Source organism: Cinclus cinclus, chromosome 13 (assembly GCF_963662255.1).
Source record: "Cinclus cinclus chromosome 13, bCinCin1.1, whole genome shotgun sequence".
NCBI classification, from domain to species: Eukaryota; Metazoa; Chordata; class Aves; order Passeriformes; family Cinclidae; genus Cinclus; species Cinclus cinclus.
In genome coordinates, this window is record NC_085058.1 from 21154312 (window position 1) to 21180738 (window position 26427).

The following is a 26427-nucleotide window of genomic DNA, read 5'->3' on the forward strand; positions in this document are numbered from 1 at the left end:
GACACAGCCAGGAGAACACTAGGAATGGTTATGGGGACACTCACCAGTGTGGATTCCATGGCTGATGTGGACAGTGCCACCAGGATCACTCTGCTCTCTCCTCTCCCAGACCCCAGGAGCAGCCCTGGGGATGGAGGAGTGTTGAGATCACATCTGGCACAGGCACTGCTGTGCTGGGCAGGCTGGAAAGGGCAGCAGGAAAACAGGGCGAGGATGGAGCCAGCCCTCCACACCCCCCAGCACAGGAAACCACCTGACATGGGAGCAAAGGAAGGAAAAAGGCAACACAGCACAGGGTGCAGGATGCACAGCTGGAATGTTGGGAACAGCAGTCCCAGACAGTTCATCACTGCTCCCCATGGCTTCTCCATACAATCATTTTCACTTATGTGAATGCACCTTTTCCAGGAGGGAGCCCAGGCTCTGTCATGTCGTGCTGTGCCAGGGACTCCACTTCCAAGAGCCTCCCTTCCTGGGCATGGGGCTTGGCCTCCAGCTGTCCATCCTTGCAAAGATTTCATTTCCTGCTCTACAAACTCCTCAGCTTCTCCAGGGGGTACTGCCCTGTCTGAGGAACCACAGCCACGAGCACACCCAGCCTCCGTGGGGTACCAAGGAAGCCAACAAGGGAAGCCAAGGATTCCTGCCCAGGCCAGCCTGGAAGAGTTCACCCTCTCCAGGAGGAGCTGGAAGGAGCAGAGGCTCCCACAGCTCAGAGGGGCAGCAAAGCACCAGGTGTCCTGTCCCTGGGAAGCAGCAGGAGCCCAGGGACCTTCCCACATTAAACAGAATCACCAGAAGATCCCAACAGGCCTTGGTACAAACCCTGTTCTGTGAACATGAGCACTGACAGCAAGAGTTCCACTCTTGGGGTAGTTGGCAGAGGATAAATCCATTGTTCAGACTGGAACATGATCCTGGCTCCGGGTAACAGCCAGGATAAATAATGGCAAGTGGCTAATTAACAATGCTGAGGCCAGCAGGCAGTGGTTGGAACAGCAGGAGCCAGAGGAGCACCCACCCGGAGCTGGGCAGGGAAGCCACAATGCCCCTTCCCTCTCCCTGCTTGCCCTGAACAGAATCCCGAGCTTGGAAGTGCCTCAGCTGCTCCCAGCCCTGCCTCATTTCCATGGCAACTTCCCCTCTCCCCATTGCTCAATATTGTTCTTTTTCCATGTAACAGCAGATCCTGCTGTTTTTTCAAACAGCTCTTCATGCAACCAGACCATCCCAGCCCCAGCAGCACCAGGGGTTGTGCTCAGCACAGGAGGGCACCAGGGCAGGGTGGGACACGACCCTGCTGGGTGTTCCTGTCCAGGGAATGTGCTCATACCTTCCCTCAGCCCCAGAATGTGCTGGGAGGGCACAGCCCATGCTGGGGATGCTGTGGGACCCTCCTGCCCCTCAGGAAAGGCTCAGTCCCCCCCACTTAGAGCAGCCCTGCAGATCCACTGTGGCTTCCTGCACTATCATTTGTGATTAAAACCTGGTATTTTGCCTGCAAAGAGCAGCTATTCAGAGCCAAGTCATGCAATGCCTTTAAGAGATCCAAACCCCTCATTCCCTTGACCAGCCTGGCCAGGACACTCACACGGCAGTGACTGATGCAAACACAAACATCAGAAACCACATTTGAAATTAAAAAAGTTTATTTGCAGATCTGTAAAACAGCTCTGCGAAAAACCAACATTTCCAAACACTACGAGATGAGAATGCATTTTCCTATCATTAGAATATAAAAAAAACCTCACAGTCCTTCAACTACCCCATGAAAAGCAGACATTTATGAACCAAACATTGACCTTCCAACACCAAAAAGTCACTGGGGTGAGTGGGACAGTCAATAGCACCAACACAGGTGACAGAGCCCTCGTGGGTCTGTCATTACTATGGAATAAAGCAGGTTAGTGAGGCCAAGCCTCTGGGGAGAGCAGCCCTACGAGCACGGAGTTCAGACAATGACACAGCAGAACACATTCCTCTACATCCCAGCGATGCAAACACCCAGCCAGAAACACCACGGAGCTCCCGGGAGCTCCGAGCTTCCACGTCGGGACAAGAAATTCCACTGGAGAACAAGAAATCTTCCGGACTTCGGTGGCAGTTCCATTTCACACACACAACTTTATTCACTTTATGCTTACAGGAGCTGTGTGACGGGGAGGTGAAGGACAGGATGCAGAAGTGGGCAGTGGTGCAGGACCCAAGCCTTGCTCCATGGAAAATGGGGTTACACTGCTTTCCGGTGGTACTCGGGAGGGGCCACCTCATAGTCACTGGCACTGAACAACGCAGAGGAATTCTTTGCTAAGTATCTACAAAAACAACACAAAACATCACATTGCTTCCTGCCTAAATCCTCTGTTGTTCAGTGAATCTGTCAATCAGGAGGTGTTTGCCCAAACACAGGACAGGGCTGGAGAAGCACCGGTCCCACACATCAGCTCTGCCAAGCACTTAAGAGATCTGACAGCTCAAAACATCCAAAAAATCCACTCCAAACTTGCTGCCAAGCACCCCTGGCTCCAGGTGAGCTCTGGCAGCTCAGAATTAGCAGGATGAAGCTGTTGATATCTGAGGTTCAGGCAGATGCTGTACCAAGAATGGATTTGGCTCTACTCAAAGGAGTAGGGACAGAGAACAGGACACCAGGAAGCTCTGTCTGCACAAACACAGACCCTCAAGGGCTGAGTGAAGGATGGCAAAACAAGGAATGGCCAGAGGTAAGGGTTGTGTGCCATTAATTCTCATGGAATGGGTTCAGGATATTTGGTCTCTGGGTTCACATTTCTGCCTCACAGCTAAAGCTCTTCAGCACCTGCATTTACCTCAGAGTGCCCCAGAAGACCAGGGCAATGCCAGGTTTTCCCTGGCTATCCTGGCTGATTCCTGTCAAGCCCTGCTGCAGAGCCATCCTGCATTTACTGAGGGCTTTCTTTCAGCTTCCAATAGCTCCTGATTGTAGAATCATGGAATGATTTGTGTTGGAAGGGACCTTAAAGCTCACCTTATTTCACATTGAAGTGTTTTACTGTTATCATCGGGATGTTTTCCTCCTAAAACATCCCATGGCTACAGAGTACCATAGCACACTAAAGCCCTGGTGACAGTCTGTCCCAGAAATAACATTCCTAAAGTTCATCAGTTTTTAAACATTTGCTCAATTGTTGTTGAGTAACTGTTGGGTAATTTAATAGCTTGCTGGAATTATCATCTGCTTTTTTTAGTGGCTATAAATAAATGTTGAAGCATTTATTTTGCAACAAGGACCAGATGGGACAGGGTAGGAGTGCAGATTAACAGAAGCAGAGAAGTGGAGTCTGAGAGGAAGATTGCACACACAGGCCCCAGTTATACAACAATTCACTGAAAAGGGGCAGCCTCACAGCAGCCTGAGCTCCCTGACCTTTCTCTTTCTTGCTGGAAGACCTCACAAGTACTCACTTTAAGAAGTCATGCAAGTAGTTCAAGAGCAAAGCCAGGCTCTTCTCATCCAGGGGCGTGTAGGCCAGCATGGCTCCGATCCGCACTGCTCAAAGGAAGGACACTTGTCACAAACCCTGCCTCAAGTTATTGTCTAAATCCACGACTTACAGCAGCACAGAAAAGCAGCTCAGGAATCTATTCCAGTAGATACAACTTCACCCAAATCAACCAGACTTGAAAAACTCATTTCCATCCCAAACCCCGCCGTGGCCCTGAGCCTTTTGGATACATGGATAGGGAATGAACCCACACTTTAGATCCGCCTGTCCCGGGCTCAAGAGAGGAAAGCAAGCACTTGAATCCTTCCCAGTGCTCCTCCCCACCCCCCAGGGACACTCACCAAAGAGCCTCAGGAGGTGTGGGGCACCGTAGACCTGGGACATGGGAGCGTCAGGGTGATCCGCCAGGATCTCGGCGTACTGGGGCCTCTCAAACTTGTACAGCAGCTGAGTGCCCAGCATGACATTGAAATACTCCTTGATGCCAGCCACCACCTCGTTGACAGCATATTCCCTGGGGACAGAGAGCTCTGCAAGGCCTGCTCCAAGGACCAAGGGCGAGGCTTGGCTCGGGGAGGGTCTTTTACAGGTCTTCACATTTTGTAAGGAAATTTGTCTGGAGACCTTAAAAATCTATAGTCACAGGGAGGGATGCAATTCCAGACCTCCCTGGAACATGGGCTGTTCTGAAGTGAGCCAGGATTTAGGCAAACCAAGAGCAGCAGTTTTCAGTCATGAATATATTAAAACTGGCAAACCTAAACTATGACATTCTCTAAGAGATGGACTTGGAGCAGCCCTTCTGAAGCCACAGGCAGCACTGGGGATGTTCAGCAGCTTCCTGCTCTCACCCAAAGCTCATCCCAGCTCTCAGCAGGTTCAAAGGACAACACTGAACTAACTGCACTGAACAGGAGGACAGGCCTCCAGTATTTCAGGAGCACCTGCTCCCTTCCTGCCAGGATTCCTGCAGGATCTCCTGCAGATTCCAACCTCACCCTGCCTGTACAGAACTGGCAGTGACAGAGGAGCACAGCCCTCACCCCACCCTGCCAACAAATTTAGAACAGGCATCAGGACAATTACATCAGAGGAGGTTCAAACACCCTGACAAGTCAATAATTTGCTTCCTCTTGAATGCAAGAAAATTACTTCCCCTTTCTGTTCTCCCTTTCAAACAGGAAAGTTTCCTGCAGAGTAAACACACCTTGTTTTGCTCAGGGCTGATTGCTGGGCTAATTGCAAACAATAATTGGCTTTGCCCATCTGAGTATTTACAAGTCCTTGTGCACCTCCCTGGCCCCTGGCCCTGTGAGGGAGCCCAGGGCACTGAGCTCACCTCACACAGCTTTTCTGGGAAGTTTCTGGCAGCTTCCTTCAGGAAAAGGGTTAGGGCAAGTGGGGAAGCACAAATCATATCCAGAAAGCAGAAGTGCAGTTTGGAATGACTCCCTCAGGACCACCTCTATCACCTTGGGCTTGGAACAGGGCACTGGACATGGGGCTGGGTCAGGTTTCATAAGTCTATTCCATTTTCCATGGAATCCACGTCCAACAAAGCAGCCAAGGAGGAGTTTAAGGCTGGCAGTGAGCACTACTCACTTATTATCAGTATTTCCTCGGGATTTTTTGTAGTTTGCATAATCCTCTAAAATGGAGTCCACATTCTTCTTGGCAGGGAGGTAGAAGAGCTAAAAACGCAAAACAGAACAAATCCAAGTTTGTCTCATTCTTGCAGACATTTATACCTGCAAGCTGAACTGAAACCCTTTCTCACCGGGACATTTTAGGATGAAATCAGCAGGTTAAGATGGTACAGGTTAGGAAAGGAACTCCTCCAAGAGCTGGGCATTAAAAAAACCCAAGCAAGCTGGCAGAGTGGAAGGTGTCCCCCAGAACTGGGCAGCATTTTCACAGGTACCTGTTTCTGCCTGGTGATCAAGTCCCAGTCATCCACCAGCCACGGCTTCAGCTCTTCGGGGATCTTCACCTTCACCTCAACCCTGTTCATAAACGTTTCCTCCTGAGAGAAGCCAAGCCAGACTAATTACTCTCAGGTACTAATTGGGAGCACAGCACCCTTCTGTTTTCCACCCAAAATCCCTGGGAAGAAATGGAAAACACTCACACTTTCAACGGTGGGATCCACCCGAGCCCTCTTCTTCCTGGGAGGCTGGGGAGTCTCACTGGTGCTGCTGCCCTCCCCAATGCCTGGAGCTGTGCACAGCACACACAGCAGCAGGAAAAAAAGCAGCAGGCAAGATTTAGGAGGAGGATTTCAAAGCAAGGCTCAGATTTTTCTCAAGTCACCTTTGCACCTGTTGGGGTTTTTTTTGTTGTTGTTGTTTTAAATATTATTTGTGTTCTGGGAGTCCCCTGTTTGTGCCAGTTTAAACTGCTGCACTGGCACTTATCTGAGGGAGGTTTCTGCACTAGAACCACACCAGCCTGCTGTATTTTCTTTGGAGAGAATTTTTGGACCCAGCAGCTCAGCTTTGCAGCTGTGTCTCATCCCCACCTCAGTAAGAAAACCTACGTTTGACTTAGGAAATTATTTCAGCAGATCAGCTTTGCTTTCCAACTGCAAGAGCTCAAAATCCTGACAGACAAACAAGCAGCTTTTGTACCAACCAGGAAAGTGTGAACTTTCCCCCTCCTGAGCAGGGAGAGCACAAGGTGGCAGTGAATTACTGGGGCAGGCTGAAAGTCTGATTTCATCTACAAACCCTTCACTGGAAAAGCCCTTCAGATGTAAAATAAAACACACTTACTTTTCTGCTTGTTCTTTTTTGTTTTCCTGCAAGAAGAACACAAATTAGTGCACATATCAAGAGAGTGGTACTTAAGGAAACCTCAGCAGAGAAAATGTTTCAAGCATTCAGCACAGGGAGCAGATCCTCAGGGGCTGGGCAGTGTTTGGCTGAGGACACACAGAGGAAATGCAAGCTGTAACTTGGCTTCAGAGCTATGCTACCACGAGATTCTTCATGGAACAGGTTAGAATTCACCATTTTGGGGAAGTTTTGTTCTTCTCAAGTGCTCTTAGAGAACTACATGAGCTTTGTAGCTGTTTTATTTCAGACAGAATATGGCACAAGGAAACAGAAGTGCTGGGAATTCTCAGAAAAATCTCACTCAACTGAATTAACTTCCAGTTAATTAAGACTGAAAAAAACCTCCAGCTTTACCACTGCTCATTCAGGAGCACTGACTATTTACTACCCATTTTCAGGAAGCTTTAGCTGGAGTACACCACTACTCATTCTCAGTTTGTCTCCTGCCAACAGCAGCCTGGATCCACTGCTCAAAAACTGGGCACTGAGTGGGTAAAACCCCACCAGTCCAGCGCTGATCCCTTAGAAATTCAGCACTCTCTCAAGTGATTCTTGTTTTCAGGCTCTGAGCTGGGTTTATCAGGAAACAGGCAGAGCTCTGAGGAAAGGCTGGAGATAGGGAGAGCAAAGGCTTTGTTTAAAGGCAGAGCAGCTGAAATGAGGCTGGAACTGTGGGCAGGGTAAAGCTCATCCCTCAGAGGAGCAATTCCCAGGGGAGGTCACTCCCAGTGGGCTGGTGCATTCAAGAGAAAGGCTTTTCTTCCAAACCCAGAGCAACAGGGAGGAACAGGGAGTCCCTCCCAGGGTTAATTCACAAGATAAAAATCATGTTAACAATTAGAACAGGAGCAGAGTTTTTAAAAACTGCTTTAGATAATTTAAAGCCAGGTGTTATTCCCTGATTTGTTACGCAGTGCTGTATCTTCCCTCCAGAACAGTTGGTTACCCTTCCTATTTTTCAAGCACCCATTAACTGTGTTTCCTGATTTTTAGGCCCATGAAATGTAGAATAAACTCTTGGAAGCTGGAGTTCAGCAGAGCTACATTTAACAGAATTAGAAGCTGTTGCACAGGAAGCCATAAAACCTGCTTTAACTACACATTTTTTTCTGCTACAGCTTCCAGTTATCAGAAGATGAGTAATTATTTTAAACCCAAACCTGCATTTCACACATATTCCTATTTGATCACAGATTGCTTCAAAGCTTTTGGAACCAGTTGCTGCAGTTTGCAGAACTCTGGACAGACTCAAACAAGAACACGGCACAAGGAGCAGGTTCTGAGCTCTCCTAACAGCAGCACTGCTCCCAAGGCTCCAGAAAACTCCTTGGTTTGGCTTTCCAAGAGCTCCAGGCTGCAGGAAGCAGGCTCTAGAAGGTTCCAGGGCCAAAAGGCTGGAGCCAGCTGGACACAGAGAGCGACCTCCCATTGTGCCCAGCCCCAGCAGAAAGGTGCAGGGAAGAGGAACTGGAAAGGGGCTTGAAATAATCCCAAACATGGCCCTGCTGCCAAAGTGCCCTGGGAGAGCTGAGGGCTCCCAGGGTCTGCCCAGAGGGAAGGGAAGGGAAGGGAAGGGAAGGGAAGGGAAGGGAAGGGAAGGGAAGGGAAGGGAAGGGAAGGGAAGGGAAGGGAAGGGAAGGGAAGGGAAGGGAAGGGAAGGGAAGGGAAGGGAAGGGAAGGGAGCAGGGTGGCAGCCCCCACTCACCGTGTGGAGATGGCCGGGGTCTCCAGGCAGCACACGGTGTGGGCTCCATCCCTCCGGAAAAACCTGGGGACAGGTCACACACACAGGCTCAGTGAGCAGCCCTCCCACAGCCCAGGAGCCCAACATTTGCTTTCCTGGCAGCTTGTCAGCACTGAACACTCCTGGGGGACAGCCTGTGCTTGCATCAGTGCCACTACTGCTTGGTTATCTGAGGAAGACATTTCAGAATATAAATTATAATATAAATATTATAAATATATAATTACAGTGTGACCCTTTCAGAACAGTTGTGTGAGCAGTTTCTCCCCCTCCCCACCACCAGTACTTTGTGTATCTGCAATGAGCTCCAACGTCCAAAGGGACAATCCAGAGGTTTGATTTTGGGAAGCATTTACTCAACACTTACAGCTGAGTCAAACTCACACCCACAATCAGCTCCCTCCCACCACTCACACAGGGTGAAACAGCCCCTTAAGCAGCCAAATTAGTGATGGCCTGCTTTAATTAGATTTTAATGAGGCTCATTACCAGCTGCCTACACAGAGCTGGGCTGGGCTTTGTCTGACCCCACATGAGGACAGGCAGTGACTGATTGCTGTGGAGGAACCACAGAACTCACCTGGCCTGGAGCACCTGAGCACAGGGGAGATCCAGCAGATCCAGGGGCTCCCCTTTCCCCAGACCAGCTACAGCCCTGGCCAGATTTTGGCCAACCCCAAAGTGAAACTGTTCCAGGATCCAGAGCAAATCCCAACTCCTGTCCCTGTGCTGCACTCCTCAAAGCCATGACTCACATTTCATACCAGACCTGCCCCTGAATCACACATGGAAGCTGAGGCTGCTGCCAAATCCACTTCTGAAGAACTGGTGGCATTTCCTTGTGAAGGCCAGAATCACAAATGAAGTTAGGGATTTAAAACATCCCATTAGTAAAGGCCACATTCACCATTAAGTGAAACCCTGCCCAGACAGAAGATGACAAACGAGCAGAGCTGCACTGACTGTCTGAAAATCTACCATCAAATGTGCCCTGAAACACCAAAAGGATGGAATGAAGGGAAATTCACAGCTCAAATTAAATTTTTCTGGAAGGTGCCTGAGCTTGCTTCTGGTCTTTTATAGATGCAAACCCATTTTTAAGTGTGTATTTATTGGTTTAGTTTTGTCAAAACCAGACAAAGAAAGGCTCTTTAAATGCAGTTTTGACAACTGTACCATGGCAGAAGGCAAGGCATCGTGAGGATTTTATTCCAAAGTGCTTGGAAGAGGGGGGGAACTCTAAAGAGAAACTGATTTTACTGAGATATACAAGACTTATGAGGAATCACCACTTTTTGAGTGTCAGGTCACCAACAACAGAGTGCAAAAAATGCAGAGTGTGTTTACTCAGCACCTCGATTCAACATTAACTCTGCACCACCTAAAAGGTATTTTTAATGAAGCACTTTTACAAAGGCCTTTTGATACCATTAAACTGCTTTTGCACAGGCTGGGCCACAAGAAATGGAGCTGAGCTGCAAAGCCTTTAAAAGTAAAACTGAGGAGCCAAAGCTTGGGAGGTGTTTTGGGCAGGGTTTGGGGGTGGGTTGTCTTGTTTGGGTTTTTGATTTTTTAAAAAATAGAATCTTACACTTCAACATTCTTCTGCTGCAGACCAGAAGTCTTCTTGCCTGGAGCAGCACCTCTCATCTTCCCCTCTGCATATTGTTCCCTTTAAACAGAGCATGTTCAGAAATAAGATTTTGGTTTGAAACTCAGTAACTTCCCCTGATCACTTTGGATTGAAGCTCTGTTAAACAAATACTCCCTGACCAGCCCTTCTTCCCCACGACTCACTGGTTGGCCTTCTGGAGTTCTTTTTGTTTCTGCAGGTTGGTATCCACGTATTTGAGCACTCTGCTTTCTGGAACCCATTCATCCCAGCTGGAAAAAACCCAGAGAGAAATAAATCATCACTCAAAACCATCCTGTGATTGCCTTCTATACACAACAGTCAATTAAACACTGCACAGAATTTGGGGCTAAACTCTGAGTTAAGTCATGGACTGGCACAACTTGAGGCCAAAGTTACCAAACGTTCCCCATTGACTGGAGCTGGGATGGCTTCTCTAGGGAAGTGTAACCCTCATTTCCAGCTTCCCAAACTTGAAGGATGGGCAATTTAGGAGGGAGAGAACAGCCTTTAATTCAAAAGAAGCATCACAGGAAAAAAAATACTCTATGCTTACAAAACTATGGGATGTCTGTAGCCATAGTATATTACTGGGAAAGTTTCCTTTATCTAGTCCAACATTTTACAGGTTAACAAATTCAGCAATAGGATCTTACTGTAAGGAGAAGAGCTCTGATTTCTGTCTGTGAAGGAAACCAAGATGGCATGAATATTTGCAGAATCTGAAGTGAATGATTCAAGAGAACAGGTGTTGGGGAAATTGCCATTACCAGCAGGAATTCCACTTCAACACAGAGTGGCTCAGCTGAGCAATCTGACAACTTATCTCAAATAAAACACATTAAAAGTGGCTAAGGCATTCTGAAGCACATCAGTTAAGCTCTTTAGGAAGAGTTCTGTGCCATTTTTCAGCAGCTGCCAGTCTTGGAGCATCGTGTGGCCAAGCCAATCTTGCTCCAGGAGCACCAGGACTCCAGAGGATGGAGAGAAGGCAAGGGCAGCATCTCCAAACTGCAGAGAAACATTCCCAGCTGTAGCCAGACACTCTGGGGTTTGGCTCAGCTGTTTAAGCCACTTCTCCCACTCCTGCCTGTCCACCTGCCAGAAGTGCTGTGTGAGCAGGTGACACCTCTGTGCCCCAAGGTGACAAAGCTTCCTGGTGCCCTGACTGTTGATATTGGCAAAATAATTCCAAGTCAGGGCCTTCCAGCTGCAGAGGGCAAAGTGAAAGCTGTGCTGCCCTGGCTCTTGCAGCAACACCACTTTTAATGTCCTTAATTGGAAGCTTGAAGGCAAAAAAAAAAAAATAACAAACAACCAACCCCCCCCCAAAAAAAAAAAAAAAACCAAAACAAAAAACCCTCAAACAGCACAAGCAAGAAAAGCAGGATCAGGGCACCACTCCTGGCCCCCTCCATGGCACAAACAAGGGAAGGAAGGGACAAATTGAGGTTGGCTCATTAAGAGGAGCCAGCACATCAAGAGGTTCTCTAAGTGTTGTGTTGACACTGAGACATCCCCTGTCTCTCTGGCAGGAGGGGGAGTGGAAGCAATTAAAAGTCACAGCTGAAACACCAGGTTCAGCTTTTAGTCACATCACAGGGATCAGGACTGCTGTGACTAAGAGTCCTCAGCATTGAGCTGAAACCAAACCAAACAGGAAACTGCTCTCTGAGACTTCTGGGTCTGAAGAGCTGAGGTTTTTAATCACTTAGAAAAAAACCTTCACTTTTCCTAAATTCAAACCAAGGGGTAGAAAACAAAATAAGGGAGAAAAATACATCAATAGGACGACCATTCACTTTTGATGGGCACAACATTTATCTCACAGAGGTGCCTGTGACCCTCAGCCATCTCCCACCTGGAGCCCTGCCAGTTTTGCAGGAGGGAGAAGCATCTCCAAGTTTATTTTAATCTGAGAGAGAAACATCTCCAAATTTATTTTAATCTGAAAGGCTGGAACTGAAGCACAGGCTACACCTGCTGCTAATCCAGCCCTCAGCAAGCTGGGCTCCAAAATCCCCTGAGTGGTGATCTGAGTGGTTCTGCCCCACCTCAGCAGGAGCTGCTTTTCCTCCCCAGGCATAACAAGGAAGTTTTCATAGCAGACGTTTCTGCCAGGGAGGAATTCCAGTGTTTCCCACCCTGAACAACCAGAGTGTCCCAGAGCATTCCCAGCAGCCTCCTGCAGGAAATGGCCAGTTTGGCAACGTTCTCTCTGTGTTACACAAATCAGCTCAGGTGTGAAACCATTCTGCTCAATCCCAGAGGATCTGCCAGCAGCAGGGACATGGCAGAGTTGCTGCCCCCAGCCCACACTGAGACAAAGCATCTCCCTGGAAAGGAAAGAGAAATCCTGCTTTTATTCCACGCACTACACTACTTACTTTTTATTCCAGCCACTGTAATGGATAAAGTATTTCACTTGCTTGTCCTTTATGGCAACCTTTACACACTGGAACAGAGAAGAAAGGTCAGTCAGTCCCAGGGAAAACAAGGGGATTTCAGGCAATTTTGCTGTTTTAGTTTGCAGAGTGTTCCCTGCCCCTGAACTTCTTGGCTGTACAAAAGAAAACCACCATCTCAACACTTCCTCCAGGAAGTTCAAGTCCTGTTCTGGAGGTGCTGAGATTCAGCTGCCAGTGCCCCCCTGAGCACTGACAGAATGAGGCTGCTGCAAAACCTGCAGGGCTCCAGATTCTGGAGTCTTTAAAGGGATTTTTTTCCTCCATTGAAGTAAAAATTACTCACAGAAGTTATAATGGGTATTTTCTTGGAGGACAGAACCTTTGGCCACACAACATTTTCTCCAGACCACACTGTGCTGTACCCACTTCAACTACAAAATATTACCAGAGAGGAACCTCCTGTTTCAGGAAACACCTGCAAAATGGAACATGGAATTTAAACCCAGGACTAAGGTTCTCCTGCTGGATCCTCTGCTGCAGCAGAGGCTTGTTCTGACAGCCTGGATTAAACCCAACCTGTGCCTGTCTCTGCTTGTTTTGGAGAATAAAGGGGCTGAGCACCAAGCAAAAGATGACTCAAATACAGTTCTGTAGTAAAATGTTTTCCCTGCTGGAGGTTAGAAGGGCCTGGGGTGAATCTCCTTTAACTCTGCATGGCAGAGATGCACAAACAGCTCCTGTCTGCCACGAGCCCTCCCAAAGAGCTGCTCTGACCACCTTGCTGTGGGACGCTGAGGATGTGGTCAGGAACAAAACAACTGCTGGACTGAGAGCCACGGGAGAAAAACAGATCAAAGGAGCAGGAAGAAAGCCAAGGTTGTTATTCATTACTACTGACAAAGCAGCTTTTAAAATTAAACCCCTTAAAATAAACAAGTCAAACCTTTTTAAAATTATACTTCGAGTTCGTTCTGCCACTGCAGGAACTCGGAATGCTCCACTCAGTACAAACCAGCCAAAAACCACTTGTGAGCTGGGAAATCCCTTCCAGCCCCCAGCTGGCACAGCCTGATCCTGCAGCACTCGTTCTGCTCTGGAAAAAGGAGGGACACAGCAAAGCACAGCTGCTGTGCAGCTCAGGGCTGCTGCAGTGGCACAAGGTGAGTTCCTCCAAAGCAGAAACCTGCATCACCCTCCTCCCTGCAGGCACCGGCACAACAACCCTGAGCACACACTCCCAACAAAAAGTGGGGATTGTCACACATTCCCAACACCCTCACCCTCCTGTTCCAGGGACAGGAAAGAGCAGAGCAGGAACCCCAAGGTGGGAATGGTTTGGAGCAGCTCAAACCCTCTTAAGGGTGGGATTTTAGCATCACAACTCTTTCTCCTGAAGAGAGAAGCTGAGCTCCTACCTCCCTGTGTTAACCTTTAGTGACACCAATCCTACAGGATTTAAATCCCTGTCTGAGGAGCCCCAGGAATTTCTGCAAGCCCTTCTGAGCCACACAGCTCCACGAGTCCTTTGCTTCCCTTTCAGAGGGAGTGGGAGCACTCAAACCCAGAGCTGTGCCTGCAGTAACACTGAGGCAGCAGGGTCACAGATCTGCAGTACAGGCTGCTGTGGTTAAAAAGCCAGAGCTGGGCAGCAGAACTGGGACTGGCACTGCCCTTGTCACTGCAGTCCAGCTTCTCCTGGGCACTGGGGCTGTGGGAGACCACGACATGTACTCAGCCATCTCCCCCTGAGGAGGCTCCAGGGGCAGGTGAATGAGCAGCTCAGGCACCAAATCCTGCAGCACAAAGTGTTCTGGGATATTTCCAGTGTTCTGGGATATTCTAACAGCCTCTGGGAGCTCACCAGAATGGCTGCACGGTGCCACTGGGCTTCCTGAAATCATTCTGGAATGGAGCTCCAGGGTCTAAAATTGATTTCAGACAAGTTTTTGTTAATTTTAGTTCCAGTCCTTGGTCCCACCTAGAGGCACAGCAGACAAAACCATTTCCTCGTTTTCCTGGGGAGCAGCAGGAGCCACCTGCAGCCACACACACCTACCTTGGCTTCATAAAGGAGAGGTCCATGGAAACAAAGCACTCGCTCACCTGCAAGGGAAGGGCAGAGAAACAGCTCAGAGCTGCAGAGCTCCATCTCCATCACTTGTGTCACCAGGAACAGCACACAGCCAGCCCAGGGCAGCCTGGGGAGCAGCAGATTCCCTCTGCCACCAAAGGGGATCAGGGCTGTGACTGTCTGCACCCCGGATCCCTGAGGATCTCTGTGCAGGAGCAGCTGCACACAAACAGCACTGCTGGTGACCTTGGCAGCACCTGGCACCAAACCCCCATTCCTGCCCCTCCCTGAGCTGCCAGGCATTCCCAGAGGCTGGGCTCACCCACGGGCAGGCAAAGCTGCCCCTCTGAGGGGTTACTGATCCAGGGAACTCTCCTCAGATCCCACCTCTGCACCTACAGCTCCTGACGCCTGAAAGCCACTGTCACCTGTGTCCTTATCCTGCAGGAAGAGCAGCACCTGGCATTCCCAGCTCAGGGAATGTGGGACAGGGCAGGGAGCAGCAGCAGAACCTCCTCCCTGTGGGGTTTGAAGCAGGATGAGATTGTCCTTCAGCCTGGCTATATCTCCTCAAGGCTCATGGCGTGGTTACGCTGTGGGAACTACAGTGCACTCAACACAGGAGATCTGAGGTCACACATTTCCTCCTGGAAGCTGCAGTGCCTCATGTTTTTTGAGAAGATGAGCTGCAGAACTGTGAAATGTTTCTGGATATCCACAAATAAAAAGGCTCAGAAGGTCTCTCCCCGAAGTGCACACAGCTGTACATCACACAGTCAGTGTTTTATTTAAAAATGTCCCTACAGACAGGGCTGACAATCAGAGGTGACATTACCACCCTTATTATCACAGTGCCGCTGAAGACACACCTCTGCCTCCAAGCCCTGCAAAGCTTCCCAGGAGAGGTGCCCACAGTCACCAAGGAATGTTCATTTTTAAAAAAACACACGGGTGATTTGCAGAAAGGGTTCTTTGTCTCCATGATTACCTGGCAGGCTCCTGCTGCCTCATACGAGGGCTGTCCCCTGGATCCACACACTGCTCCTTGTACCAAAGCTCACCCCGTTTCCCATCCCATGGGCAGGGACAGCATCCCAGGCTGCTCCAAGCCCTGATGTCCTTGGACATTCCAGGGATGGGGAATCCACCTTACACTGCATTGCTATTTTTATTTATCCTAATTATATTACTCTCAACTGCAACCATTACCTAAAAATCAAAACGCACAAAGTCCTGCTAATCCTCCTAAAAATACACACAAAAAATCCTCCTAAAGAACACACACACACACACAAAAAAAAAAAAAAATCCTCCTAAAAAATGCACACAAAAATCCTCCTAAAGAGCCCAATTCATCCTCATTCACCTAACCCCCGATGCTCTGCTGCAGATGTGGATTCCAGCTGTGCAGGAATCCATGAATCCTCCAGCACCGGGCTCCCTTCCAGGGGACAATAGACAACAACCATGCAAGAAAACGCACGAAAATAAAAACCGGGACAAACCAGAGCGTTTCCAGCGGTTTTAATGCCAAAGAAAACGAAGGACATTCGGAATAACGGGGTGGGAACGGCCCGCGTGTTCCGGGCAGTAAAGAGGAAGGACAAAACCAGACAAAGGCTGCGGGAATTGAGCTTCCCCACGTCCCCTCCCCTCACGGGGCACGGCAGGGAGCGGCGACAGCCAAAACCCCGCAGCGGGAGCAGCAGGGCCCAGAGCCGAGCCCCCGGCTCCGGCCCCCCAAACCAACCCGGATCCCCCCGATCTCCCTTCCCCGAGCCCTGGCGGCACTCACCCTCCTGGAATTTAGGTTTGGGGTCTTGCTTGGGCGCCATTTATAAGGGCCGGTCCCTCCTCCGGCCGCTCCCCGCGGGGCCCCGGCCCGGCCCGGCCCCGCCGCGCAGCCGCGCGCTGAGCATGCCGGGATATGGAGTCCTCCAAGGCCTGCCCGCCCCGCTCCCTGCCGGGAGTGCCCTGATCCTGCCGCGGAGGAGCCGCGCGGGGGAGAAAAAGTAAATCAATACCTGAAAGAGAAAAGGGTGAGGAATAGAGCAAAACACAATGCGCCCAACGTGGGGCTCGAACCCACGACCCTGGGATTAAGAGTCCCATGCTCTACCGACTGAGCTAGCCGGGCGCCACGAGCACCCCGCCGCGGCCGCGAGTGTCGGCAGCGGCTCCGCGCGGTCCCCGCTCCGGCCGCCAGAGGGCGCGGGCCCAGCTGGTTTGTCTATTTAACGTTATTGACTAATTAAGTGTTAAATAAGCGTTATCCCAAAGCCGGCGGGTGCGGAGCGACGGGACATGGTGCCGTCCCGGGAAAGCTGTAGGATGCGAACAGCTCCCGTGGGATTCATTAACAGAGCCGAGTAATCCCGGGGGTTTGCTCCCGGCGCGCTTTAACCTGGGAGAAAATTAAAAGAAAATAAAAATAGGCAGCCTCGGCTGAGAAGAGGGGGGACATGGCGGCATTAGCCAAGCACCGTTTTTAATTTTTGACGGAAAATTCGCGGAATTTTTGTGATTTCTTTTTTTTTTTAAATCGCAATCCTCGCGGCGGGGCAGACGAAGGAAAGCGGCAAGGAACCGCCAGGGGGCGCCATGGGCCACGGCAGCAAGGGGTGGGGTAAACACAACCACTAATCTGCATAACCCCACCTCCTACTTCATAATCTGCATAATCCCTCCCCTGAGGTATGTAGCTCCGCGATCTACATAACCCCACCCTTAAATATGCATAACCCCGCCTATCTGATTCACTATCCGCTATGGTCTGACGTCACAACACCGCCCACCTAATATACATAACCCCGCCCATCCAATGTACATAACCCCGCCCCTCTGCGCCTGGCCCCGCCCCGAGCCCCCCGCCCGCCTCAGCCATGGCGGCCCCGGCCGCGCTGCGCCCGCTCCTGCCCCTCGTCCCCGTGGCCGCCGCGCTGGCGCTGGCTGCGGGCGGGGGCCCGGCGGGGACAGGTCCGGGGGGACAGCACGGCGGGGACCGCGGGAGGGGCGTGCGGGGCGATGAGTGCGGGGAATCCGCGGGATGAGTGCGGGATGTGTGCGGGGATCCGCGGGGATGAGTGCGGGATGTCCGCGGAGGAAATGAGCGCCGGGTGTCCTCGGGATTGTCCGAGGGATGCTCGCGGGGCCGGGGCCGGACAGCCCGGTGTCCCCGCTGCTGCTGGGTTGGGCACGGTCGGAGCCGCAGCCCCGGTGCCGTCCCGGTCCCTCCGGTCTCCTCCCGGTCTCATCCCGGCTCCCCCACGGCCGGGGAGGCTCCGGGGCTCTCCGTTCCCGAGGGTGCTTTGCCCCTAAGAGACGCCGTCCCGACACCGCTTCAAAATGGGGTTTGATTTTTGTTTGTTCAGGTTTTGTTTTGTTTGTTTGTTTGTTTTTTGACTGGTAGCCGGAGTTTAACAGCGGGGAGCGTGTGCGTGGTACCGGGGCCAGCCGGGGCAGAGCCGAGCTCCGGAGCTGCCCCTAAGCCTGACCTTAACGCTGTCCCCAGCAAACGCGAGCCCGAGGGCAGCAGGGGCAGTCCCTCTGTCCCTCGGCACCGGTGGCCGGACCCTGCTGCTGTCCGGGTACCGCAGCGGGGACAGGGCTGCGGAGGAGAGGTGAAGAGCCCCGCAGGTAACCGCTGCACCCCCTGTTCCCAGAGCCGCCCCCGCCGCCCTCCGGCAGCGACATCGTCCACCCCATCAAGGTTGATGAGAGCGGATCCTTCCTGTCCTACGACCTGTCCCACCGAGCCCTTCACCGCAGGTCTCCTGCCTCCAGGAGCAAGCTGCCCGCCTTCTACGAGCTGCACTACAAAGGGCAACCCCTGAAATTCAACCTGAGCCTCAACAGGCACCTCCTGGCTCCGGGCTTTGTCAGCGAGAGGCGTTTCGGGGGCATCGCCGGCGCCAAGATCCAGCCTCGCTCCTACAACTCGTGCCATATGATCGGGGAGGTGCGGGGCAGGGCCCCGCAGGGCGGGCTGGCTGCCCTCAGCACCTGCGATGGCCTGGTGAGTACAGCCCCCGTCCTCGAGGAGCCCTAATCCAGGAGGGAACGGCGGCAGCTGGGGCAAACCCTTTTATCTGCCGCAAGTGACTCCAAAAATCCCGGCGGCAGAGTCAGCGTCTCATCGCACAGGTCTGGTGCAGCGTGGATGTAAATTTTCCATGGATTGCGCTGGTTAGGGAACTCTCTGGAGCTGGGTTGGTTGGTTTGTTTGTGCCCAAACTCCCAAAACGAGCAATTCTCTGCCTTCTGCTGTGTAAATGGGATTTTGAGGAGCACGTCTGGAAGGGAGGGGCTGGGAGCTGGAGGTGTTGCTGGTGGCACAGCTGGGGAGCGAGGCTGCTCGCTCTTTCCTGCGCTCTCCTCTGCCTTGTTCCTTGTAGGCATTTCCTAAGGCAGCAGTGACCTGGAGGAGTGGCACTCTGGGGAAAAAGGGCTCAAAACCTCCTGTGGGTTTGCAGTAATGGTCCCATATAACTGGTGGTGCAGTGCTCATGCTCGTGTCCCTCACTTTAGAGGAGGACAACTCCATTGGCTCCTCCATGGCTTCCCACAGCCAGGGGGCAGGAGTAAATGGGATATTGGAAAGAATCCTTCCCTGTGAGGGTGGTGAGGGGCTGGGCTGGAGTTCCCAGAGCACTGTGGCTGTCCCTGGGTCCCCGGCAGTGTCCCAGGCCAGGGCTTGGAGCAGCCTGGGATGGTGAAAGGTTCCTGCCCATGGCTGGGGTGGAGCTGGGTGAAATGTAAGGTCCCTCCCCACCCAAACCATTCCATGGTGCTGTGATTCCGTGTCCCAGCCCCAGGTTCCTCAGGGTGAGCTGGGGCACAGGGGTTCTCACGCTGTCAATTTGTGTGTCCCTGGCAGAAAGGTGTGTTCCAGCTCATGAACGAGGACTATTTCATCGAGCCTGTGTCCAGCAGCCCTCGGGAGGAGGGAGCAGCACAGCCCCACAGGATCTACAAGCGCCAGGTGCCCAAGGGCAGGGCTGGGCAGGACAGGAGCCCCCCGGCCCCTCGGGAGTCCTGTGGGGTGCCAGGTACTGTCCCTTCCTCTGGCTTTGGGCAAACTGTGACACTAGCAGGGCTGGACCTCTCGCTCTCATCTTCTGCTCCTGGGGGGATGATGTGGAGACAGAGCATTTGCTTTCATTTCCATGAAAACTTTGCTTTTTGACTTGCCAGGGTGTTGGAGTTTGGGAGTGGAGCTTGGTCTCTGCCCTGGGAGTTCCCACTGTGGGCAGGATTCCTGTGGGTCCTTCGCTGTGCAGGGCAGATGGGTTGCATGAACTCCTAAACCCAGGATTTCAAGTGCTGAGGAATTTGGTGCATTCCCAGAAGCTCATGGGCACTTTACTCCCTGATGAAGCTGCAGTGCATTTCGTGCTGCACATTTCCTGGAGCTCTCTGCTTTCACAAACTGGGGTTTGCTTTTATAATAGGGTTATCTCCAGGTATTCTTCTGATACTCTAAATTAATTACTCAATCTATGGCAGTAATCTTAATAGCTTCTTCTAGGCTTTGAAGTCTGTTCTTGACTCATCCATTCTGGACTTTGAAGTCTATTCTTGAAAATTAATTTCTCTGGGTGTACTATGGCCCGCGTATAACTCACGTGGATCTCCTCTGTAATCAGGGCTAGTGGGGTGGATGTGCTGTGCACACCCTGGAGAGGAACCCCAAAAGAGTCCCACAGTCTGTAGGATTTTGGTGACAGCCATCCTCTCACTGAGCTCTGCTGTGTTGCTGTTTGCTTTGCCCAGGACAGGGAGATGCTGCTGGTGGTGTTCAGCTGGTGTCAATGCACGGGGCTCAGCTGGGTGGTGTTTGACAGGATCATCCCGAGGGGAAATGCCCCAGGGCACCCCCAGCTCTGCAGCAGCCTCAGGTCCTGGCTGGGATCTCAGCAGCCAAGGACACAATGGGGACAAACTCCAAGGAAGCTGCTGGGATTAAACTGTCACAGTGGTATTAGCAATTCATCAAGAGGTCCAGATAGTTGGGATTTTTCAGGCTGGGGGATGAAACAGCCTTTCACAGCTAACCCAGGCAATGTAGGAGTCCATTGTTAGGGAAGTGAGGCTGAGCCCTCCGAAATGGGTTGAAAGCGATTCCCACTGTGTGGGATGAGGTTTGTAAAGCCTTCACCCAGCTTGGGGCTGACCCTGACCTTGCTCTTGGAGCCTTGTCACAGGAAAAGTCCCTGCTGGATGATTCCCAGTGGCTGGTGTGCGTGAGGAGCTCTCCTCCGCCTCCGGGCTCCCCAGCCCAGCAAACATGAACATTCCCTTGTTTCCCCTTGGGAAGGAGCAGAGCTCCTGTGCCTGAGGGAATCTCTGTGCTGGGGGCACACAGTTTATGGTGATGGGAACTGTCCCTTCCTGAAAAATGCAGATTTGGGATGACCCAAAATGTTGAGCCACCGGGGTTTTTTCTCAAGCATCCCTGCAGGGTTGTCTGTAAATTCCTAAACACTAAGACTCTGCTTTGGGAGGTTCCCTGTTCCTTGTGGAATATTGCAAACCCTGTTCTGGTCAAAGAAATTCCTTCAAATGCTTTGTTTATTTATTTATTTTTTGTTTGTTTGGGTTTTTTTGGTTTGTTTTTTTTTTTTTTGTGTCCTGCTTATGTGCAGCAGGCTGAGCTCTGAGTCCTTTGGGACAGAGCACAGCAAGAAGTGCCCGTGAGTTACTGAGTTATGGGTCTAAGTGTGCAACCTTCTCCACATCAAAGGCGATTCCTTTGAATTAAAAAAGAAAATATTAAAGTTGCAGGGATTTTTTAAAGGACGAACTTTCTCCCCTTCAATCCCTCAGAGTCTCAGGAGAGCCTGGAGCGGTCGGAGAGGCGCAGGGAGAGGTGGGAGCAGAGGCAGAGCAGGAGGAGAAGGATCAGGCAGCGCTCCATCAGCAGGGAGAAGTGGGTGGAGACGCTGGTGGTGGCAGACACCAAGATGGTGGAGTTCCATGGCAGTGCCAACGTGGAGAAGTACGTGCTGACCGTCATGAACATGGTGAGGGCTCGTCCACGTACTCCTGGGGCTGGGGCTCCGAGGAGACACGAGCAGGTGTTGGTGCCTCTGAAGTTCATTGCATGAGTGCAGAGTTCAGAATATTGTCCGTAAGTCCATGCTAAAGCTTTACCTGCATAGAGTCCCAAGTAGAGGCAGCAGCAGCAGCTCCCTGGCATTTCTTCTTCTCTTTCCTCTGTCTCTTCTTCTTCCATTTCTTCTTCTCTTCTTCAGTGTGTGTGTGTTACCCCAGTACAGGGTGATTTATATTCATAAATCATCCAATGAGCTAAAACTACAAATTCTTTCTACACCTATTAGAGTCTTGCTATGAAACAAGCAGATAAGGGGGTGGCTCAGCCTGTCCCTCTGCTGCTGCCAGGGCAGCACCTCCTGGCATTCCAGAGGAAAGCTTTGGCTGGTGCCAGGAAAGGTTGGGCTTGGGCAGAGGACCTCAGGTAACATCCCTGGCTTTGTGGGGGTGGGGAATGCACCCAGAGAGCACCGAATTCCTTTGAGATGTTAAACACTTCCAACAGGAGTGAGGGCAGAGGGGTTCCCCGGGCGTTTCTGGCTGAGCCCCAGTGTCTGCACAGATCCTATCAGGTGTGCGTGGATTTCATGGCCCAGCTCACCCCAGGTGTCTGTTCTTGTCTCCCGTGTGGGGAATTCCTGAGATGTTGTTAACAGCCTGCAGCAGCTTCCCCTGCAGGAGCTGCTGTTGCTGCAGCAGGGTCCTGGCAGCTGTGTGTGCCCAGCTGTGTCCCCGTGACTGTCCCACTGCAGGTGGCAGGGCTGTTCCACCACGCCAGCATCGGGAACCCCATCAACATCGCCATAGTGCGGCTCATCCTGCTGGAGCACGAGGAGGTGAGACCTGAACTGGGGCTGAGCCAGCCCTGGCAGCCAGGCTGGGAGCTGGGCTGGAGCACCAGGATCCCTCCCAGGACGTGCTCGTGGCCTGGCTGAGCCTGGGAGCAGAAATCCAGGTGCCCACGTTTGGCTGGTAGAGCCAGGGATGGGCAGAGGGGCTGCAGAGCCTGGATTTGGGGTGGTTTATGGTACACAGTGCCAGTGAGGTGGCAGAGGGTTCTGGGGCACTGGTGGTCGTGTCCAAGCTGCTGTGGTGGCTCTGGGGGGCTTGAGGCCACTCAGGGTCTCCACAGCCTCGTCACTCACTCTCAGCCAGCACAGGGGGTTTTCCTGCTGTGGTTCTTAACCCCTGTTTGCTGGATGATTTAATGTTTTGGTTGAACCACAGATGAAAAGAAAGCAGGAAGAGGGCTGTCCTCCCACCCAGCCTACAAGCTGTAAACATGGAGCAATTCCATTTGCTGGCAGTCACTCCTAATTCCACTCTGACGTGGCTGGGGTCAGACCTCTCCCCTCCCCATCCCAAAATCCAAACAGCTCAGGCAGATCTCCCTTTATGTTGGCAGGAGGACCTGAAGATCTCCCACCATGCAGACAACACCTTGAAAAGCTTCTGCAAGTGGCAGAAGAGCATCAACGTGAAGGGAGACTCCCACCCCCTGCACCACGACGTCGCAGTGCTGCTCACCAGGTGTGGAGCCCACCCAGGTTTGGGGCTGTGGCAGCTAAAATCTCACCTGGCTGCAGGTGGGGGCAGACAGGGAGACATCTGCAGGTGGAAGCTGTTGGGATCTCACTCTCCCTGCCTGGACACGTGCGTGTAAGATGTGCCATGTGAAATCTGGGGATGTTTCCTGGTGGCTGGAGCTGCTGTGGGAGGTGTCCCTGCCCATGGCAGGGGGGTGGAATTAGGTGATCTTTAGGATCCCTTCCAAACCAAAGCATTCCATGGGTCTGTGATTCTCTGGACTGGTCTCAGGTTTAGACCTGGACACAGCTCCCAGTTGAGGTTTCCCGGCCAGGTTTTCACCGTGGCCCTGTTGCAAAGCCCCAGAAGGGCTGGATCCTCCCAGGATTAATTCTCCTTTTTCCCTCCGGGGCTGGGCTTGGCAGAGGAGCCTCTGGGAAGCCTCTGACCTCCCATGGAGCTGGCAGGAATTCCTGCCTCTGGCCAAGTTTGTGTACCTTGCAGTCAAAGCCTGGTTTGGGGCTTTCAGACTGCCTGGCTGTTGTGGTGCTTTGGGTGATTATTCACAACCCACAGCAGCTTTATCTTCTCTGGGAGGTTGCTTTGTAGCAGAAATGAGGCACTTCAGGCCTTGTACTTCAGTGGAGCTGTTCTTCCTGGGTGGCTGGAGCTGCCCTGGAAAACCACAGCACCTCTGGGATGTGCTCCCTGTAGCATTGCTTGATTATCCCCAGCATCAGCTTTATTTACACAGCGGAATAAACGTAGCCAGGCTGGCCAGCAGCTCCCATTAATCAGGCTTAATAATGAGCTGGGGATACTGGCAGAGGAAAGGGGGAAGGAAAGGTCGGGAATGTTTCCCCTGTGGAAGGATGTGGGATGTCTCCATTCTCACTCCCGTTTGGCTGCTGTCCCTGTGCCGGGTCCTGCCGCCTTCCAACGCCCTCTCTGCTCTGTGTCTGTCTGTCTGTCTGTCCGTGTGTCCCCGTCCCCCTGGCCAAGGAAGGACATCTGTGCTGCCATGAACAGGCCCTGTGAGACCCTGGGGCTGTCCCACGTGGCTGGGATGTGCCAACCCCACCGGAGCTGCAACATCAACGAGGACACGGGGCTGCCCCTCGCCTTCACCGTGGCACACGAGCTCGGACACAGGTACCACCCTCTTCCTCCTCCTCCTGTTCCTGGGGCTGCACAGGGCACGGCGGGGATGTTGGGAGATGGTTCCCAAGTGGTTCCTCACGGGTGCAAACGCTCCCTTTCTCCCTGAGGATTTCATTCCAGAGTTAAGTTTTGGGTCGCCCCGGGTTTAATGAGAATCACGTAATGCAAGGCAACCCGGAGGAATTGCACTTGTGTATTGTCCCGGGGTGGTTTGGGAAGGTTTTGGAGCAGGGGTTGCCCACTGAGAAGTTTTAAAGCAGGCTCTATCTGTGACATCAGCGACAGAATTTTGTTTGCCCCGAGATTCAGTTAAATTTTTACAAGGTCACTTGAACATTGCAGTTCCCAGTAGACTGCAGGGAACTTTTGTTTTCCATGTGTGGGAAAACACCCGCCAGCGTGATCTTGTGGAATATTCCCAAGTTTTCGGTGGGAAAGCTGAAATGAAAAGCACAGGGCAAAGTTCAGGGCTGTCAGTAGCAGGTGCCCCTGCTCCTGTGTGTGGTGGCTGTGGTGGCTCTGCTGGTCGTGGCTCACCTCCCCTCCGTGGGCTGTGCTCTTACACAGTTTTGGGATTCAGCATGATGGAAGCAGCAATGACTGTGAGCCAGTTGGGAAAAGACCTTTCATCATGTCTCCACAGCTCCTGTATGACACGTCCCCTCTCACCTGGTCCCGCTGCAGCCGCGAGTACATCACACGCTTCCTCGAGTGAGTGCTTCCTCCTCCTCTTCCTCACTGCTGGCAGCTGGGGGTCGGGGCCCACGCATGGGGGGGTGCTCCTGTCTCTAAGATCATCCCTCTAAAAGTGTTGGGGGTCTTTGTCCAGCTGCCCCATCCCTGGCAGTGTCCAGGGCCTTGGAGCAGCCCGGGATAGTGGAAGGTGTCACTCCCGTGGCAGGGCTGGGATGAGATGAGCTTTAAGGTCCCTCCCCACCAAACCATTCCATGGATCCTCCCTGGGTTGCCTCACTGTGCTGTGAAGGAGGTTCAGGAACTTTTTTTGGGGGGGCACAGGGGCTGTGTTTGCACAGATAAAACCGGAGTGTTTTCCCTCCGTGCTCTCCGCGGGTTCTGCGGAGTCTCCTCGACTCTCTCTGCCTGACATGGGCAAACCAGACCCAGCCAAATTCCTCCCTGCCTTTGTTTATTTTTAGCACCCGTGGCTGATTTTTCAGGCTGTCGTTAGGAAGTTCCAGGGAGCACAGCCTGGAGTTTGGTTTGTCAGCCAGTGGCTTGCTCTGGAGGAACATTTTCCTCCCTTGCTGCGGGGAGCTTTGAAAACAGTGAGGAGCAGCAAGGGGAGAGCTGGGCCAGGCATTCCATGGTCCCAAATCCCAGCCTGGGCCATGTGGGCTTGTCCCCACATGTGCAGGGGCATTACTCTGATGTGTGGCTCACAGAGGAGCGCAGCTTTCCCGCATCCGCAGCGCTCTTGGCCCTCTGCTTTTAACCTTCACTTGGGGATGAAGAATTTCCTGCTTGTGATGGGGGAGACAGAGCAGCTGGAAGCTCCTCTGGTGGGGTTTTGGTCTCTTTGCTCCCCCTGAAGGAGCAGCTCTTCCTTGGGGCTGTGACACCCCTGGGGCAGGGCTGGGAGCTGTTGTAAGGCCAGGAGCTGTTGTGATGGGATGCTGGCAGGAGAACAGGAGGCAGGGAGCCAGGAAGAGGGACCCTGCTGACCTGGGGATGCTGGATATGCTCAGAACAGACCTGAGGTTCAAGAAAACCACACTGTCAGATGATGATGATTATTATTTTACACAAGATTATTATTATTTCACAAGCACTGCTGAATGTTGGAGCATCTGAAAGGGATTCCTGGCACTGTGGTCAGCACTGGCTGAAGCTGGGGCTTCAGTCAGGGTCTGCCTGGACATGAAGGGACACGGGGAGAGGTCCTGTCCCTGCTGTGGCAGCACTGTCCCCAAGGAAGGTGTCCCCTCGATCAGGCCAGTGTAGGATGCTGGCACAGGGTGGCTGGTGATGCTCTGGTGGTGGAGGGACCCTTCAGTCTTTGCTCTACATCAGACAAACAATCAAACAATCAGACAAAAGAAAGAGATTTTCAGCCTCTTTCCACAATGCTGGAGCTCTTCTTCCATCATCCTCCTGTTGCCAGGGCCTGCTGCCCTTCCCCTGCCTGTGCCATCCTCTGCCAGCCCCCCCAGCTCCAAGGCTGTGCAGCTGATTCTTCTCAAGCTCCAAATTTTGCCTTTGTTTTTGTTGAATTCTGTCCTGGCTTTTTGGACCCTTCCTCCAGTTCTCTGGGAGCTTTTGGAATTTTAATCCTGCTCTCAAATGTATCTGCAGCTCCTCTCAGGCTGCTCACAGATGGGGATTTAATCAGTTTTCCATCCACTCCATCCTCCAGCTTGTTAGGGAATGGGCTGGAACAGGGAGAGCAGTGCAGGCCCCTGCATCTTTCCCTGTGGACTGGGATTTACTGCAGATCCCTGGAAGCCAGAGGGAAACTCAGGCCAATTTTTCCCTGCTTGGAGATGTGTTTTG

The 26427-nt window shown here is 52.1% G+C and overlaps 2 protein-coding genes and 1 non-coding gene across 6 annotated transcripts in view; 1 reads left to right on the forward strand and 2 right to left on the reverse strand.

Annotated features, from left to right (window-relative positions):
* Positions 1 to 1627: 1627 nt before the first annotated feature.
* On the reverse strand, positions 1628 to 16072 carry MORF4L1 (mortality factor 4 like 1). Of its 4 annotated transcripts, XM_062501250.1 has the most exons (13): positions 15971 to 16072; positions 14161 to 14207; positions 12084 to 12151; positions 9861 to 9947; positions 9655 to 9735; positions 8025 to 8087; positions 6257 to 6282; positions 5614 to 5702; positions 5407 to 5508; positions 5088 to 5176; positions 3827 to 3999; positions 3445 to 3529; positions 1628 to 2315 (listed from the first exon to the last, which is right to left on the reverse strand). In XM_062501250.1, the coding sequence occupies exons 1-13, from the start codon at positions 16008 to 16010 to the stop codon at positions 2231 to 2233; spliced, it is 1035 nt and encodes a 344-aa protein (XP_062357234.1). In that variant the 5' UTR covers positions 16011 to 16072; the 3' UTR covers positions 1628 to 2230. The 4 variants fall into 4 exon arrangements, with proteins under 4 accessions (XP_062357234.1, XP_062357235.1, XP_062357238.1 ...); XM_062501251.1 differs by lacking the exon at positions 8025 to 8087; XM_062501254.1 differs by lacking the exon at positions 14161 to 14207 and having other exon boundaries at positions 15971 to 15994.
* A 167-nt stretch (positions 16073 to 16239) lies between these two features.
* On the reverse strand, positions 16240 to 16312 carry TRNAK-CUU (transfer RNA lysine (anticodon CUU)). The gene has a single exon. It is a non-coding gene; the product is annotated as a tRNA-Lys (tRNA).
* A 920-nt stretch (positions 16313 to 17232) lies between these two features.
* The window catches only part of ADAMTS7 (ADAM metallopeptidase with thrombospondin type 1 motif 7), a 31490-nt gene continuing 22295 nt past the window's right edge, over positions 17233 to 26427 (forward strand). The window contains exons 1-9 of the mRNA XM_062501160.1: positions 17233 to 17363; positions 17585 to 17762; positions 17840 to 18190; positions 19052 to 19223; positions 21001 to 21197; positions 21981 to 22064; positions 22634 to 22758; positions 23758 to 23907; positions 24484 to 24627. Coding sequence (XP_062357144.1) covers positions 17233 to 17363; positions 17585 to 17762; positions 17840 to 18190; positions 19052 to 19223; positions 21001 to 21197; positions 21981 to 22064; positions 22634 to 22758; positions 23758 to 23907; positions 24484 to 24627 — 1532 coding nt within the window. The remainder of the gene's footprint in view (positions 17364 to 17584; positions 17763 to 17839; positions 18191 to 19051; positions 19224 to 21000; positions 21198 to 21980; positions 22065 to 22633; positions 22759 to 23757; positions 23908 to 24483; positions 24628 to 26427) is intronic.

Bases quoted from the DNA above. Each gene is read 5' to 3' on its own strand.
- MORF4L1 (XM_062501250.1), bottom strand. From the start codon at position 16,010: ATGGCGCCCAAGCAAGACCCCAAACCTAAATTCCAGGAGG. The intron at 6,283-8,024 runs GTGAGTGGGGGC...TTCTTCTTGCAG, and splicing joins ACCCCGGCCATCTCCACACG to GAAAACAAAAAAGAACAAGC. The intron at 5,703-6,256 runs GTAAGTGTGTTT...TGCTGTGCACAG, and splicing joins AAAAAAGAACAAGCAGAAAA to CTCCAGGCATTGGGGAGGGC.